General features: G+C 39.6%; 1 protein-coding gene and 1 long non-coding RNA gene across 3 annotated transcripts in view; one reads left to right on the forward strand and one right to left on the reverse strand.

Moving 5' to 3' along the window:
- The window catches only part of LOC118919563 (uncharacterized), a 33,126-nt gene extending 31,114 nt beyond the window's left edge, over positions 1-2,012 (reverse strand). The window contains exon 1 of the long non-coding RNA XR_005027569.2: positions 1,813-2,012. This is a non-coding gene — a long non-coding RNA (uncharacterized LOC118919563). The remainder of the gene's footprint in view (positions 1-1,812) is intronic.
- A 223-nt stretch (positions 2,013-2,235) lies between these two features.
- Positions 2,236-17,951, forward strand: part of NLK (nemo like kinase) — a 164,740-nt gene continuing 149,024 nt past the window's right edge. For both annotated transcript variants that reach the window (XR_005027567.2, XM_036899565.2), the window contains exon 1: positions 2,236-3,878. Coding sequence is in view for 1 of the 2 variants with exons in the window: in XM_036899565.2 (XP_036755460.1) it covers positions 3,421-3,878 (458 nt within the window). In the remaining variant the exon portion in view is untranslated. The remainder of the gene's footprint in view (positions 3,879-17,951) is intronic.

The following is a 17,951-nucleotide window of genomic DNA, read 5'->3' on the forward strand; positions in this document are numbered from 1 at the left end:
GCGCTGAAAAGTAAACAAAGTTTAAAACAACTCAGCCCCTTTCCTCTAGGTCAGTACTTTTCAAACTTTAGTGTGTTTAAGAATCACCTGGAGGGCTTATTAAACAGATTCCACACACCCCATCCTCCCTCCCCACCAAAGATTCTGATTCAGTAGATCTGGGCTGGAACCTGGGACTCTGCATTTCTAAGAAGCTTCTAGGAAAACAAACTTTGGAGGAGACTGATCCACATTGGGAAATTGGAAGAGCATCCCAAATACTAATGGGAGGATGGGACTAGGGAAAGAGAATTAACATATATTGAACTTTTATTTATTTGCTAAGAATTTTTAAGTACATCATCTCATTTAATTCTCAACTCAACTTGATAAGGTACATATATTATCTTCATTTTCAGATGAGGCAAGTGAGAGAAAAGTTGGTTAAATTTCTTAAGTCATAGACTTAGTAAATGGCAGAACTTGGATTGGTATCCACTTATCTACATCAGAAACTCATGTAAATTTGTATTAAGTGTCATCACCCTTTAGACACTACTCTTGAAACCAAGCATAGAACATTGAGTAGCAAGCTTTCTGCCTTGGTCAAACTCAGTAAACAAAATATAGCGTTCTCAGTGCCATGAGGGAGGCAGTGCCATGGAGATATGTAATAGAGGCACATACTCTACAACAGCATTAGGGAAAGCTTTCCAGAAAAAAAAGGTGAAATTTAAGTGAAGACCTAATGATAAATTAGGGGAGTGGACGTTGGATGCGAGTGTTTTGGGCAGAAGATATGCATGAAGGCTTAGAAGCAACACATCATTTGAGGCACTGAAAGAAGTTCGCAGTGTCTGAAATATAGAAGGTAGAGGTGAGAAATAAGGCCACTGAGGTGGGAACCTGATCACATGGGACTATTTAGGTTTAGTGACCTTTTTTCAAGGGGAGGGGTATGGTCACACTTGTATTTTTAAAAGATTAATATGCTCCCAGTGGAGGATGGATTAGAGGAGAGCTAACCTGCAGGCAGGGAGATGCTTTAAAGATGCTAGTGGCATAAATTTGGTTAATAGTGTGGAGACTGGGGAAAAAGGGGTGGTGGGGAGGGGTGGTGTTTAGAAATGTTTAAAAGTGTTTAAGGCTTGATGATCGATTAGGAGGGGAGAAGTGGGCAGGTAAAAAAGGAGTAAAAAATTATCTCCAGGGTTCTAAGGGCACAGTTTTAGTAAGGATAAGGTTCTGTAAGCTTATTTCATATTTTTTAAAAAGTTCGGATAAATTAGGTCATGTGAAAGTGAAAGAAGGATGTTATTTTAATATAATTTCAATAACTAGAACTTATTGACTTAGAAAATATGGGAGAAAATTACAATCTCTGTGGTTAAGTTCATTATTTTGTTTTAGCTCCTGCCAATGGCCTTATCGTCCAGTGACAGTAGAGTTGTGAATGCTGCAGATAATGCTTCTTTTTACCTAGATCAGCGTTAGCCGTGGAATACCAGCCATAGACCGTGAACTTTCCCTCTATTGAGTTTTTTCCTGACTGTCTCGTTGAGTTTACCTTGGACACTGAGTTTCTGAAGCTGCACACCGCTTTTGGCCCCCCTTATTTCTCCATACCTTACTCCTAAGGATTTGGACTCCGCCCTCTTTATCTAGGTCCCGCCCCTTTCTTTAGACCACACCCACTCGATTGGTCCCCGCCCCCTGAAGATGTCGTCGCTGATATGACAGCGAATTCTCCACAATCCTGACCTATAAGAGATCTGAAGGGTGGGACCGAGATCAGTCTATTTTTCCATTTGTCAAATTAAGTGTCTATCTTACCCCAGTCCTAGCCCACTTCATCTTCAAGGCAAGGATTGGTTGTTCTGTTCTTGGTCCGCGGCTCCTGATTTGTTCTTTCATTCCACCCTCTCTTCTAGCTTTTGCAGGCGGGATTAGCACGCAGCTTCCTGCTCCTGCCAAAAAATAAAAGAAGAAAAAGAAAAGAGGAGAAAGGCGAAAGAAAATGTCACAGAGATCTTTGGTTTTTAATTTGCTTTTAGCTTTGTCGGTCAGGGCAAACTCTGCATTTTGATTGGTCTTTCCATCTGCCCATCCTGGGTCGTGGGCGGGATTTCCCCAAGAGACCCACACCTTGTTGCCACTGGCCGAACGGTGCGCCTGTCTGAAACTCCCGGCCCAGGATTGGAGGCGGACGCAGACAGGTGGGCGTGGATTGGCTAGGGCAGCCGGTCAGTGTGAGGCGGGGGCGGGGCCTCGGCGGCTGGTTGCGCGTGTCCGCCGCTGGCTCCGCTCTATCCGGCTTTGCCAGGGGAGGTGAGTTCGGCCGCTGCTGCACCGGCGGCTGAGGAGGCGACGGCTGAGGAGAAAGCGGCCGCAGTGACTGAGGAGAAAGCGGCCGCAGGGACGGGAAGCCGGGTGGGGGGGAGGGGGGGAGACGGAGCAGCCTTGAGCCCTGCGGGGGCCGTCGCGCGGGGGGACCCACCCGCTCTCCCCCCCAACCCTTCTCAGCAGAAGCAGCCGGCGGCGGGGGCAGGAGTCAGCCCGCTTCCGACTGCACCCCGCCCGCCTCGCGGGGCTCCTATTCTTTGGCCCCGGGACCCTAACCTCATCCCGGGGCGGTTCCCTCTGTCTGGGCGTCCGAGTGCTGCCCACCTCTCTTTCATCCCTTCCTGCACCTCCTTACCTTTACTTTGCCCCGGTTCGCTTTCTCTTCTCTATTCTGCCCTGTCGCCTCGTCTGCTCACTCATCCCCTCCTGCCTCCTTCCCTGGCTCTTTTCTGTTCTGGAAAGTTTAGTTACCCACCCCCCCGCCGCCACCTCCGATCAGGTCTTGACTAGGAGTAGGGTGAGATGTAGGAAGGCCTGAGTTGGAGGGGGGGAAAGCTGGTTTCCCAGGAAATTTCCCCCCATCTTTTTACATTTGGGGTGGTTGGAATTCTTTTTAATTGTATTTTTGAGGAGGTGGTAGGTGTTTAGAAAAGGATGTGGGAATGGAAGGGGTAGATGAGTCAATCCTCTTACAAGATTCGAAGGGTGGTGTGTTACCTGATCCTTTTCGTGTGTGGAGTTCAAGGAGTCGGGAGGTTTGGCCTTTATTCCCACATTCAAAGTTGGAACCTCCCCCAAATTAAGGATGGAGTTTTAGTACCCACTTGTGGCAGGAAACCTGGAGGGAAGGGGACCCTTTTTCCTTTTCCTTTTTCTTTTCTGTTTTTTGTTTTTGTTTTTTTGGCAGTCCACACCCTTCCACACACACCCCAAAACTAAACATCAAGATTCTCTAACTTGTTTGGATTGACTGATGAAGACATAAAGCCAGTTACGCTCCATGTTTTTTGGTGTGGAGTGAGTGGTTTTTCTTCATTTTTAAATGGCCAAATGACAGCTTGACCCAGTTTGCTCTCCAATCAAAGGGCATTTCTTTGAATGTCTCTTTGTGGCGCAAGAGCCAGCGCAAAAATGATGGCGGCTTACAATGGCGGTACATCTGCGGCAGCAGCAGGTCACCACCACCACCATCACCACCACCTTCCACACCTCCCTCCTCCGCACCTGCACCACCACCACCACCCTCAGCACCATCTTCATCCGGGGTCGGCTGCTGCCGTACACCCTGTACAGCAGCATACCTCTTCGGCAGCTGCAGCAGCTGCAGCCGCAGCCGCAGCTGCAGCCATGTTAAACCCTGGGCAGCAACAGCCATATTTCCCATCACCGGCACCGGGTCAGGCTCCTGGACCGGCTGCAGCAGCCCCAGCTCAGGTACAGGCTGCCGCAGCTGCCACAGTTAAGGCGCACCACCATCAGCACTCGCACCATCCACAGCAGCAGCTGGACATTGAGCCGGATAGACCTATTGGATATGGAGCCTTTGGTGTTGTCTGGTGAGTATCAAGAAAAACACAGCTTCTCATGGTTTCTTCTCATGGTTGTGATTGGACGAGTCACCTCTCATTGGTCCCTTCAAGTTTATCGAAGTACATCAACTCAACTATAGGAAGCCACCCTCACCCCAGTGGTAAAGCGGCCTAATGTGTTGGCTGTGTAGGCTTATGCTTTTGAGTCATGTTAAATTTTGGTGCAACACCCTCTGATGACTAATACACATAAGTTTGCCATCTTCCAAACTTTCCGTTTAGAACCTAAGCAAGCCACTGAAGGTAGGATCAGTAGATGAATGTAAGAAATGCTTATTCCTGCAAGGACCTTGATCATCTCTCACGTTTGAGTCAGTCCGCCCAGTTGCAGCAAATGTCACAACGGGATCCAAACCTGATTGCTTACAGTAGTCTTGTCTTTGGGATATGCTTTGCACAACTGCTTTGCTGTCCTTTCCATCTTCTCATTCCTTAATTTGTGATCTTGATCCCCAGAAGGAACATGGGGTTCATAGTTGAACCAGTTAATTCCTTGCTGGAGTGGTTTATTTTAAACCATAAAGCTACAGTTGGGAAGTATGTAGCTTTAGCCTTTTGATAAGAATGCATTAAATATAGCATCACGCATGAGTACCACAAATGAGGTCAGTAGACTGTAGCTATGCAGTGGCCCACATTTGGTATAATGTTTTAGTGTCATTTGGTGCCTCTGAACTTGCTGTTATCCCTTGGTTGGTGCTGTAGTAGGAAGTATACTTCTTAAACATGAAACTGCTCTACTTTTGCTAGTGCTAGGATATTTAAAAAAATCTAAGGCCCTCTTAAATGCACTATTTTGTCTATTTGCCCTTCTTCGAAAGATTAGTGGCATATAAGAAAATGTATTTATTATTGTTGAGTCCTGTTTCTATCAAAACCAGAATGAACTGAGTTTTTTCTCCCCTAAGGATTAAGTATTCTGGTGTGGATACATGAATTGATGTTTTCAGTGCATTCAAAAATAGATTCTTGTTAATGTCTACAAAGCCCCTATCACCAAAGGAAAATGAACTCTTTGGAACTAGCCTGGGAAATGTCTCCTTCCGTCATTGTTTTTCAGGCTGTAATTGATATGAGTGTCATTTTTGCTTTGTATCTGGCCATCTTTATTTATATTTCAGATTTTATAACCTAGGCTACCAAGTGATCTGATTCGTTTTTTAAAAACTACTAGAGTCCAGTGTTTTCCCCACTAGCTCTCCAAGGAGGTTCGTGCTGCAGTGCTCCTTTCTCAAAGATGTGTGGGATTCCTGGTGGGAAAGAGTGTAGCCGGTAATGGTGCCTCTTCAGTCACTGTGCTCAGGGACCTGCCTGTTCCTGTCTTTCTCTTCCCTTTCATATCCTCAGGGATTGCTCTGTGAACTTCCATTCCTTGCTTACCCTTGAGGATTTCAAAGCTGGTGTGTGTGTGGTGGGGGAGGGTGTGGGCAGGAAAAAGAGTGTTCCTTGTGTTAAATGTTGTCCTTGCTTTACTGAGAATTTGGGTTTTCTTAGACCTGGATGCTTTCTTTCATTTTAGTACTTTGCATACAATGCCAAGAACTATAGACTGACGGGTTAATGGGCTGCAGCATTCTTGACTATATTCTAAAGGATGTTAGTCACCTACATTTCTACCTAATGGTGATGTGACTTAGAGAAGTTTTACCTTAAAGCTGGTGCTGAGGGAAAATATTTTTTTAAAGAGGAGGGTGATGAGGGACTAGAGTGCCGAAACATCTCCCGCATCAAACATTCTGGTAGTGGGTATTCTGAATACTGATATATGAGAATCCGGTTTGATTTGAATGCATTCTAGATTCTTTCATTGATTGACCCTTTCCACCGCCTATGGAGTTTGTTCCATGTGCTTGAAGTGCCTCCGTCTGTGCCCCATCTTCTGCTGTACACCAGTTGTGTGTGTTTACCTTGTCTCACTGACTACATTTGTAAGCCTCTTGAGGGTAAGGACAGTGTCTGCTAGGGTATTTCTTTTTCTCCCCATCACTTAGCTCAGTGCTATGGCATCTTTGCTTCTTGGTTACTTGATGTCCTAGTCAGGTCCTTCTTTGTTCTGTTACCAGGTTTTTTTAGTTAGCTGCATTGAGTGTGTTTATCGGCTGTTACAGGTGAAATACAATTTGGCATAAAAAAAGGAAGAGTTCCAGGAGTGTGTTTAGTATGCAAATGCTTTTCTATTTTTGTATTTACATATTGACGACTTATTTGAATTGAATTGCTATCTGGATTGCTTATATTTTTTAATTTAACTGCTATGTGACCTCAGTAAGATTGTTAAAACTAGAGATTTGAACACCAAACCAGAGTGAATTTTACTAGTATTCTAAAATCCAAGCTAAAGATAGTAGTGAGGTTTTTACTTTTTAACGAACAGCACCAGAATTTTTTTTTGATGTAGAAAGCACCTAATGTCTGAAACAACTATTTTCTAAAATTAAGATGGAACATAAAAATATTCTCCCAGTGATACACCATTTGATTCAAAGCACCATATAACTACTTGAGCATTATAAGAGTCACTTAGATTCAAATACATTTAATGCATTTTGCAACTATTTTTCTTCTGTCACAGCAAATGAAAGGAAACTATATCTGCTCTCGTATCTTTTTCTGGACACGCACCCAGTGATACTAACTGATGGCTAAAAACATTGTGTATAATTTTGAGGGATGCTGTTCCTCCATGTAGACAGAAGAGGTATTTGTAGAAGTGATGTGGCATTTTACCATTCAGATTTAACACTGAACAATTTGGTCTACCAGGCTTGATTTATCTCTCTGCTGAATTTAGTGGAATAACTTATCAGTATTGGACAATTGTGTAAAAGTAGCGAACCACCTATTAGCTTGCTGGTAAAGATGGTGCTTTGACAGTTCAATTAAGGTTTCATTAACAACTGTCTGCTGTGTTTTATCTCAGCGTACAGGTTCTAGTTTACCTGCTAATATGATCATGGGGTAGCCTGAGATACATTCATTCCCAATGATAGAATACTATTCTTGGGTTATCAAAGCATCATATATAATTTGACCTTCTTTATCAGATTTCAAGACTTCCAAACACCCCTATGGATATTTTCATAATGCAAAACCAAAACACAAAACCACCCACCAGCAGAAACTTCAGTCATTTGGTGAGGGTAATATAAATACCTTTGTGTCTGTAGTTCATATTTGCCAAAGGAAAGTCAGCATACTGAAAGATGTGACAATTTTGGGACAAACAGTATTAGAGCATAAGGCCTGAAGGGCCTCACGAAATGTATACATTTGAGAGTTGGAGGAAGCTGACCACAGAAGAGAGGTTTGAGGACTGCTAAACCCAGGTAGTTTTGATATTGGCAACCTGAAATATCATTGATTAGATGATCAATATCAAGGTAGATTGAATTTCTACCTTGATAAAAGCGAGTCTGGAAAAAGATTCTACTTTACAAAATTAGAGTTTTGGTGTTTTTCTTGTCTGATTAATTGAAATAATTAGAGATCCTGGGATTTGTTTGATCTGTTGCCTTTACACTCCAATTTTGAGTTTTGGAGAACTTTGAGTTTTATTGTTCTAATATCTTCAGCTGGTTACTTTTGTCTAAGTCTTTCAAAACTTAAGCATCACTTAGTGATACTTAGTTACTTACTGGCTGTGAGGTCTTGATAAATTAACCTTTCTATTCCTCATTTATAAAATGAGGATAATAATGGAAACTATCTCAGGATTGGTGTGACCACTAAATGAGGTAATCCTTGTAAACCAGTGAGTACTCTGGCTAACACACAGTAAGCACTCAATTAATGTTGCTGCTTTTGTTAACTTATTGTTGGTAGAAAAATCAAACTGCTGCGTTAATGTGTGTAGAAGTAGCTTCATATATGGTCAACTTTACTAGGTGAAGTCAACCTGCAGACTATTTTTGGAGGCCTGACTTTAAATACCCTAGAATGTCCCCTTAGTTGTGCTTATATGCCGGGAAGATAAGGAAGGTTGAATTTAGAGTTAGGGGAAAATATTCTGTCCTAGTCTCTCAGTGAATTAAAAACACATAAAAACATACATGTTTGTAGATGTTCTAGTCAGATCATCTGCATTGTTTTTAGAAAGTACTGTGGATTTACATATTGGGAAGGAAATTTTTTCTCAATATAACAAATGAAGGACATCCTTATTGTCAAAGTTTAGCTTTATTGGAACTTCATTTTGCTTGTATTTGGAAGAAAAAGTGAATTGCTGAAGATCCTAGTGAGGTGGGGGGGGCGGAATATGTGTGACCTAATGAAAAGTTATTCAGTGCAAATTCTTGTGCATGGCAAAGATTTTTTAGCTTACTCATCTTGTGAAAATTAGAAACATCATTTTTTTCTGATATTTTCTCTGGTCCTCTTACTCCTCAAATAGCAAATTGTAATTTGGAAAAATGGGGAATGCTTTTGGGATATGTTTAGGGAAAACCCTGGAGTAAGTTGCATCAGAGTAGTATTTTGTTATTAACTGTTTTATAGGTTAAGAATCTGTAGTATTGGGAAGTTTCTATATCAGCCATGATTAACAGCCACCGCTGGATTCTTTGGGGGGAGCCGCTTTGTGAAAAGAACTTTGAAGAAGCAGAGCCTGCACTATAAAAAGGAAACGGTTGCTCTTCTAGACATAACAAAGCATCCATGTGAAACTAGAAATGTGGAAATCTATATTGTTAATTTTAACTACAAACAAACTTTTAGAAGCTGCAGGTTCATGGTTGTGAAGTACAGAAAGCAGAGAGAGAATAAATTAAATAACAATATAATGACATCGAAGTGGTTTCTTGGTCATAGAAACTTCATAGCCCATAACATTGGAGGTCATTTTGTACTTAGGCTCCTGACAAGATTATCCAAATTATATTAAAAAACCCAAACCCAAACCACAACACAACAAAAGAAGCTTCTTTTATTCTTGCGGAGATATTTCATGTTATATTATTGAATATCAGCTTAGAAGAAAAAAAGACATTTTTAATTAAAAAAAGACATTTCAGAATGAATTGCCTTTCAAAGAAGCTAAAACAATAATATCCCTCAAAGTAACATGCAACTTTTTAAGCCATCAATTAGTACCACTGGTGCGTATCCTGAGAAAGAAAGGGGGGCAGATATAGTTCCCTTTCATATGCTGTGCTAGAAGCAGAGTATTTGCAAAATGCAGTAACTGAATATATGTTTGAATCTAAGTTCCGAATCTTAGTGTACCCTCAGAGCATGGGCAACTGTGGGAATACTATTCCTTGATAGAAAAGACTGTCCTCTAAGGGAGTCCTGGAATATTTCATTACCTTCACAACTTGGAGCATTAGAGTTTTCACTGACTTCTATGTTATAGAATTGAGTGGCTCTACTCGGTGGTTTTATTAGATTTGTTGATGTCATAGCAGTTTAAGAATCAACTGTTTATATACTGTATGTTTTGTTATTCTGATTTGATTTCTTTGATGGAAATTGTCAAGGCCAAGGAAGCTTTTCCATTTGTCATCCAACCAAAAGGAAAGAAACCATTGGGTAGAAACTCTTTCATTATAAGATTATATTTGGGCTGTACTTATGATTCCCTGTGCATCTATAAATACTCCATTGAATGTGTGTTGATTGGGTCATCTAACGCAGACCAACAACAGTTTCCCCTAACTAATATAGCTTGTCAGTTTGATCCTGTTGTTGCTTGGGGGTAACACAGAGAGTGCCTGAGGCAGCAGTTGTAATACTGTCAATAAGCATGTAACAGTTCGTCATAGACCACTTGGTAGTTCTGAGGTACCTAGCTAAGAATTGTTAGGAAAAATTCTGGCATTCTGGCATTAAGAAAAAGATCACGTCTAAGGAAACTTTATCGAGTTGAACTTTAACAGTTAGTTGTAATGGTGTGAGCAGAGGGAGTGGGTACAGGGATGCTTGCTATTGATCATGATTGGTGATTTTTACCTAAACCCACTTCCACATCTGTGTTATGAACTAGTTTAGCTGATTGAATCATATCTACTGGCAGACAGTAGAAGTTTTGACATTGTTGCAACTCACTAGTCAATATATTTTTATTGTCAGTGTGCTTGCAGACCCACACTATTGCAAGCACTGATGAGGATATTTCTATAAATCATTTTGCAAGCCTCTATCAAGCTTCTGATGTTATCTGTACTATGTTTTGTACTGGGATATAGACATGTCTAAGTCATGATATTGCCCTGAAGGAGCTTACAGTTAAGTGAATAGTATGAAAATGGATATATTCCTGCTGTCAGGGAGTCTTGATGGAGAGTTGAAACTAAATTTGAAACCATTAAATAAAAACATTATTTTCACTTGTTCTTACAGTACTCCTTTATTGTGTGCTGTTTGCCAGGCACTGTGCTGGTTGATAGGGGTTTAAAGGAGATTATGATCTAGTGTGGGGAGGGATTTGTAAATGGATAATTATAATTCATTGTCATAAAAGCAGCAAGAGATATTCCCTGGATATTATGAGAACATAGAGGAGGGATTTCTGTCGAAGGTAAGGATGCTTCCTAGAGGAGGTAATACTTCAACTGAGTTTCTAGATGGATGGGCACATATGCAGGAGACTGGAGGACTAGAGTTGCTGAAATATGAAGTGCAGTGCAGGGGGTGATAGGAGGTAAGGGTGGAGAACATGCTAGAGCTACATCCTAGAGTCCTGCCGAAGTCCTGCTGAGAGTTGAGATGCCATTGGTACTTGTGAGAGAGGCAAAGAAACCTTAATGCTTTTTATGAATAAAGCGCGCACACACACACATATACTACTGTTATATAACATATCTACAGTATTAACATTTCATGATGAGGGGTGATTTGGGAAAAACCTGTCTAAAAATGCTCTTGGGGCGGGGGTGGGGAGGGCAGTAATGAATAAGTTGAAACACTGGGAATGGCAACTATTGAAAGTTTTAAGAGTGAATTGTTCAGATTGACTTTTTTTTTTAAAGATATGTAAATAGAAGAGTAGCTGAGGTCTGAGTATTAGGGAATGTTCTCAGTTGTAGGTGGAAGAAATTATTGGAGGTGGAACTAAACGGAAGTCAAATAGGAAACTGTTCACAGTGATTGACAACCTATGAATGGCAGAAGATTGTTAGGAAGATAGGAGTGATCTTTGGTGCAGATAAAAAAGTCAAAGAAAATGAAGATGGAGAAAAGGCCATTGGATTTAACAGGTAGATCAAATGATGGCATTTGAGAGAATGTCTGATTTTTTTCCTCTGATACGTATGTTTGATTCTAAAGAATGTCTTAACTTTATTATTAATAAAATCCTCCCAGATCGCAAGTTTTTATTTCTAGTTTAATCAGCCAGAGAACTTGATGTTTATCATGTTCAAGATGCCATTTCCTTGGAAAGAATTTTTTTTTTAAAGGAGACAAGGTTTTGGTCCCCACCTTGCTGCCAACAACCCTGTGACCTTGTTAAAATTATTTAAATTTTATTTTCTGAGTCTTGTTTTCCTCATATATAAAGTCCTGTGTTTCCTAAGTTTTATTATAAAATTGCATTATTAGTTAAGCATCTTAGTGTTATTTGTGGGCAAGAAGAGTTTGCTAGTGACCCAAGATAACTTTCATCAGGACTACAATTAATTGAATAACTTCTAAAGTTGTTTAAAGGAAGAATGAGGTAAATGTAACCCTCCCTGTTCCAGTGTGGTTGCTTTCATAGAGTTTTCAAATTTGGGACTTATTTTTACTGATTTACTGATGAGGATTATACATGTGGTTCAGTTGTGAAAAGCCTCCTGCCTATTTGCAACTGGGCAATCAATTGCTTTCATAATGATACTGTTTTCCTGATAGTACTTTTACCCTTTTCCTGTTTGAGACTTATTTACTTGCTTTCCTAAATATTTGGAGTGGTTTTAAATTTTTAAATAAAGCCTAATATATTTTTTTTGTGAGTAATCAGGTAAGATGGTTTGGGGGCCAGTGCTTACATTGAAAATGTTTTGTTTTGTTTTTAGGAATTACTGTTAAATTCAGAATTTGGGTAGGGAATTTACTAGCTTACAGAGGGACTTCCCAGAAAATGAGCTATGGCACAGCTTTAAGGGTGAAGCAATTTAGGGCATACACTGCCCAGAGATGGAGAAGGGGGCATGCCTAAACTTCTTCCATTACAGGAAGGGAGCACTTTCACAGAAGCCCTCAGCAAAATTAGCAGCATGTTCAGTAGATACGTAATGGAGGCCACATATGTGATTTTAAATGTTCTAGTACCCACATTAAAATATGTGAAAAGGAACAGGTGAAATTAATTTTAGTAACACATTTTATTTAATATTCCAAAATATTGTCATTTCAGCATATTACTATAAAAATTAGATATTTCACATTCCTTTTTTCATATGAAGTGTACAAAATCCAGTGTATCTTAATGCTTACAACATGTCTCAATTTGGACTAGCCAAATTTCCATTACTCAATAGCCATGTGTGGCTACTGACTACCTCATTGACCAAGACAGTTCTAGAGTCTCCGGTCTTCCTTGGGTTGTATATTCATTTCTGAACCAATCACTGTCAGTGGAGATAGGATTACTTTTGGAGCAATCAGGTCCACCCCAGGGCCTGGAGAAGGAGTCAGTTAAAAGTAGAAGGGATGAATTCCTGTAAGGGATTCTGGGAAGGCAGCCATTTATGACCAAGAATGTATTCCACTTAGTTCAGACTCAGAAGACTTGATCAGGTGCATTTATAGAGCAAAATGGAATAATGTTCTCTGTAGAAAAGTTGTCTACCCTGAATTATGTGGAGTATTTTCCTTTTCTTTTCTGAAGCCTTGTTTGCCTTAAATAACAAAAGGTAAGATTGGTACCTGATCCTGATCCTTGCCATGTTTGCTTTCCTTCCCAGTTAGATCAGATATCCTCCATTGATTTCTTTTCTTTCTCCTCTCAGTGTTGTGGTTTTGTTATCCAGATAAAGTTCTCAGTCTTGTTTTCAATTTAAGTAGTATAGAGCCCAGTAGTGTCAGGCAGCAAACTCTTTGCAGGGGAATAGACAACACAGAAACTTTGTTTATCTATTCTTTGACCTAAAATTCTTGTCTGAGCTACAGAGAAAAGGTGAAGAGAGACATTTGAACAAATAGGTAAAATTAGTCTTTTGACCCACATTGCAGCTATTTTTTTTTTCCTGTCTGCACGGATAAAAACCATCTTCCAATTTACATAAGCAGGTGATTCTTCTAACATGCTAATTTTCTTAATACACCATGGCAGAAAGCTCCAGATTTGCAAAATGTAAATAAATTGAAATAAACCAGGTGACTATGTCATTTTATTATTATCTTTCCAGTACAGAAGTACCCAAAGGGTGCAATTATTGGGTGAGTCTCTCATTGCATGTCTAAGTTAAAAGGTAGCCTGGTGAAAAGTTGTTTTCTTTTTCCTCACTTTCTTTACTTCCTTCTTTACTTGCTTTAATAAAGATCCAATTTCCTCACACCTGTATTACTGTATTTCTAGCCCTGTCATAGTAAATATAAAAATTAAGTTTCTGATTTTTAATTTTTAAAAATTCAGAAGCCAAAAAATTGGTAAGTAATGTGGGTATTGTGCAGAAAAAGGGACACATGCATACTTGGTTTGGGTTTGAATTGCCTAATAGAAGTAGGTGAGAACCTTCAACCATGTTTAATTGGTAGGCTTCCTCTGCGTTCCTTTCCCTAGGTTTTGCATGTTATGTAATGGGGTTTTTGTGAATTAACTGGGTGTGTACTAAAGCCAGAGTTCAAAATAAATTTTGATGCATATTCTTTTAAAAATCCAAACTAATTATAGTTTAAAATATCACTTCAGTAAAATAGAAATTTTAGAAAGGTACAACAGTTGGTTTCAGGGGATCTTTTCCCAGAAGGTTCATAAGAACAAATAATGTGAGTCAACAAAGTGCCTTCTGTCTTGCCAATGGCTTTCAGCCCCCAGGACAAGTTCACTATGGATTCAGTGAGACCAAAAAATGACAATGGAACTTTCTTGGGGTGAAAGGGTTTATACCCAACTTTATTCCCACGGCAGCAGGTCAGTCAATAGAATCCCATCCACTCAGAACAAGTCTACATGCAGTAAGCCTATCTGCTCCCATGGCCATCTCAGTCTCTGTCCTTAGCACTGCCACCACTCCAGCCTATGCTGCCCTGCAGCCCAGAGCACTGGGCGGAGCTCTTTTATATAGAGTCAGTAACAACGTATTGCCCACATGTGTGTAGTGAGCAAGCTGATCAGGGCCAGGTGAGAATCCTGGCTGTAGGAACCCTCACTTTCTCCACACTTTATTAAAACATTCCAGTATCAAACTTAGTAGTTAATGCTGTTGAATTCCTGAGATGTTACAACAGTATTTACCTAGTAATGTGTATGGAGATTAAATTATGTTCCCTGTAGCTTTGAAGTAATGACTTAGAAATGAGTCATAATTTTAAGCTGACAAGTTAAAAGTGTTTAGTCAGTCTTTTTTATCCCAGTACTTATGCATTCTTTCTTTTGAATTTAAAGAAAAGTTGCTTAGGAGAACGTGGGTAAAATGAAAGTTCTTGTGGCCAGGATTCTCACCTGGCCCTGGTTGGCTTGCTCACTACACACATGTGGGCAATATGTTGCTATTGACTCTATATAAAGAGCTCAGCCCAATGCTCTGGTTGACACGGTGGCATGGCTGCAAGGCTGCAGAAGAGTGGAGAAGCTGGAGTGGTGGCAGTGCCAAGGACAGAGGCCCAGAGGCAGAGACTGGCTTGCTGCATGTAGACTCACTCTGAGTGGATGGGATTCTAGTGATTAACCTGCCACCGTGGGAATAAAGTTGGGTATAAACCCTTTCACCCTGAGAACATACTACTGTCATTTCTTTGGTCACACTGAATCCATAGCGAGCTTGCCCAGGGCTTAAACCCATTGGCAGACAGAAAACTTTGAGAGAAAAAACAGTTCAGGAATGACCTGAGAAAGACAACATTTAAGTATAAAGAGACAGTATGGTTTAGTAGTTAAGAGCTTGGACCCTGATGACAGACTGCTTGGATTTAAATCTTGACTCTGTCCTTTATTAGCTGTGGGCAAATCATCTAACCTCTTTGTGCTTCAGTGTCATCATGTGTGCAGTGGTGACAGTGATAGTACATCTGTCTCCTAGGGCTGTTGTGAGGATGTACCAACATATATGTGAAATCTTACAACTATGCCTGGCACTATGTAAATGTTAGCTATCATAATTAGGATTACCAATTTCAGTATGAGTGAAAAAATATAGTGCCTCCTTAAAGCTCACCAATTTAGAGCAAAAAACCAACTGCTTTTGTATGATTGTTGACAGGTATCAGGTGTGACTATACCAGAGTTTTTTTTTCCTGATTTACTCAAACTGTTTTTTAAAAATTCACTCAAATCCTAGATTGCCTTCTAAATGTAGCACATTAAAGGAGGGTTTTTCCTCTCTCTTTAACTCCCTCTTTCTACCCCATTATTTAAGTAATAATATGCTTATTGTAGGAAACTTGAAAAATACAGAAAAGCTGTGACCTACAGCTCAAGAGATACCCACTAAGCATTTTGGTGTTTTTTTTACCTGGGATGTGTGTGTTTTTGTAATATTATTGAGTGGGATCATGATTATATTGTATGCTTAAAATTTTGTATCCTGTTTCACTAACATTACAAAGGTAAATTTTGGCCTTTTTTGGGGGTGGGGGAAGGGGCTAGCTTTTTTCATTCTCACAAGTCTAGAGCTCTACCTGAAGGGAATACAGAGTTAGAAGACACTTTAAAATGTATCTAGTGTAACTGCCTCATTTTATAAATGGGAAAATTGAGACCCAGAGAAGCTATTTTTTCAAGGTTATACAGCTGGTTAGAGGCTGAGCCAGAACCTTTGCTCTTTTGCTGCTTTACTAGTAATACCTGTTCTACTTAATGCCCACTGAAAATGGGGGAAGTGTTCTTATAAAAGCAAAACAACAAATAAACAAAAACTCTATAAAACTATGAAACCAGGAACAATGCATCTGAAAGCAAAAGAATTATTTAAAATATTCTGTTGATTGCATTTTTGGATGCCAGTGACTGCAGTTTCTGGTAAAAGTTTAATGTCATGAGCTAGAAGGCTTTTGGTGGAAAACAGCTAAATCTTTTCACGTTATATGTAATTGTCTCATGTATCTGCTCTGAGGACATCATGCTCCTCTTTTATTTTTTGAAAAATTATAAACATCAGAAAATTTGAAAGACTTAATGATATATCTGTAAGCCATTCTTCTAGATTAACATTTTGTGACTTGCTTTATCTACTCTGAGGCTATTTCTACACACCTTGCAGAGATTGGGTTTCCATTAAATTTAGAGTTAGTGTTAAGAAATGTATGGTCACTGCATCAACTAACTGTTCCACGTAATAGGTTTGTAAGCTCTCCAACTAGAGAAGGAACTGCAAGTTTTTAAGCTTGTGACTTTTGGAATGCTCTTTATTCTCTTAATACTTGAAACAAAATTCAGTGTGAATCAAATGTGTAACTGAAACATACACCAGTCAAAACTAGGCTTCAGGCAGAATAGAAATATTCCATTCTGCAAAGTTTTTCTTTTTTGTGGTATTTACCTCAGGCTGGGAATAAAGGGGCATTTTCAAAATAAACTAAGATCTGGTTTCACAATTTTATGACAGAGGCCATGATTGAGGATATGAAATTGTTGAAGCTAAATTTTAAGTTGATGTAGTTTTTTTTTTTAATTACCCTAATGAAGTCACATGAACTGATGCTGCTGTGATTTGTGTCACCCAATTCACTGCTCTGTATTTTTCAGTACCAAATAATTCCTTTGTTAAACTCATTTTCAGTAAATGAGCCATTGTTTCCCAAAGGGTTTTGATTATTTCTATATATAGTACAAATCCCTAAGAAATAGATTTTAAAGTCTAAAGTATTAGTGATTGGAAGTGATTGAGATCATCACTCTATATCAAGGCACAACTGTGTGTATGAAAAGGATAGCTGCTGTGTTTGCTCCGTAGGCTACAATATGAGATGATGCTTATTAGGAACAAACTGATAGCAAGTCTTTAAAAGTGAAGTTTTTTGGTTTATATGCAATAAGGAATTGTTTTATTGAGTCCACCCAGCTATTATGTGACATAGTTTCATAACATCAACACCTAGAACAGGGTAGCTGGAGTTCAAATGTAAGTGGTTTGTGACAGGTAAGGAATTATACGGGCAGCAGGTACAAGTTTACCTGAGGCAGTTGATGCCAGTATCTACAAATAAATCGCTGACTTCTTAAAAGTACTTCAGCAGGAAAGGCATTAAACAAGGGACACTGTGATGTTGAACTGCTGTAGATGTTGTAGATCGAGTTACCAACACATACCAGCTTGTCACTGTAGATGTAGGTGGGCAAACTCTAAATAACTAGTTTTTATACTTTGATTTTTTTCCTCTTAAAGTAGATGCTCATTAGAAGCAAATCAAAATCAATCTCTGTTTCTGTCTCTCTCTCTCCCTCTCAATGCTGATAAAAGCAAATGCATATAACCGCTTACTGCACATTATCTACCCACTGATTCACTAAGAATGATGAGAGCTTTCGAGGGCTAGGGCCATATCTCATTTGCATCTCCAGGGCCTAATATGGTCTTGCATAGGATCTTATTAAGTGCTTGTTGTTGAATTGAAAGTTAGAATGCTAAATTTGTATGTGATGGTGACAGTCAAAGAAAAGGACAGTCATTTGCTCTTGCCATTTTGTAGATCCCTACTCCCTCATGCAGTGCAGGAATTTTTATTAGGGAACTCTTAGAGTGGTACTGAGAATACCCCATGGGAATGATTTTGTTTTCTTGTGGTTGACATTTTTTTTTAAGAGTAAGGAGCCCTAATCTAAAAATAGTATACTGTAACCAGCTATTCCCCAAAACAGTCCTTTATTTTGTTCTACTGCTTTCTATAATCTACATTAAGTTAAGAATGTTGTGGAATTGTTTAGGAAAAATACATTCCTAATGCTGCCCTGTGATCTTATGT

The sequence above is a fragment of the Manis pentadactyla genome, chromosome 4 (assembly GCF_030020395.1).
Source record: "Manis pentadactyla isolate mManPen7 chromosome 4, mManPen7.hap1, whole genome shotgun sequence".
In the NCBI taxonomy this organism is placed as follows: domain Eukaryota; kingdom Metazoa; phylum Chordata; class Mammalia; order Pholidota; family Manidae; genus Manis; species Manis pentadactyla.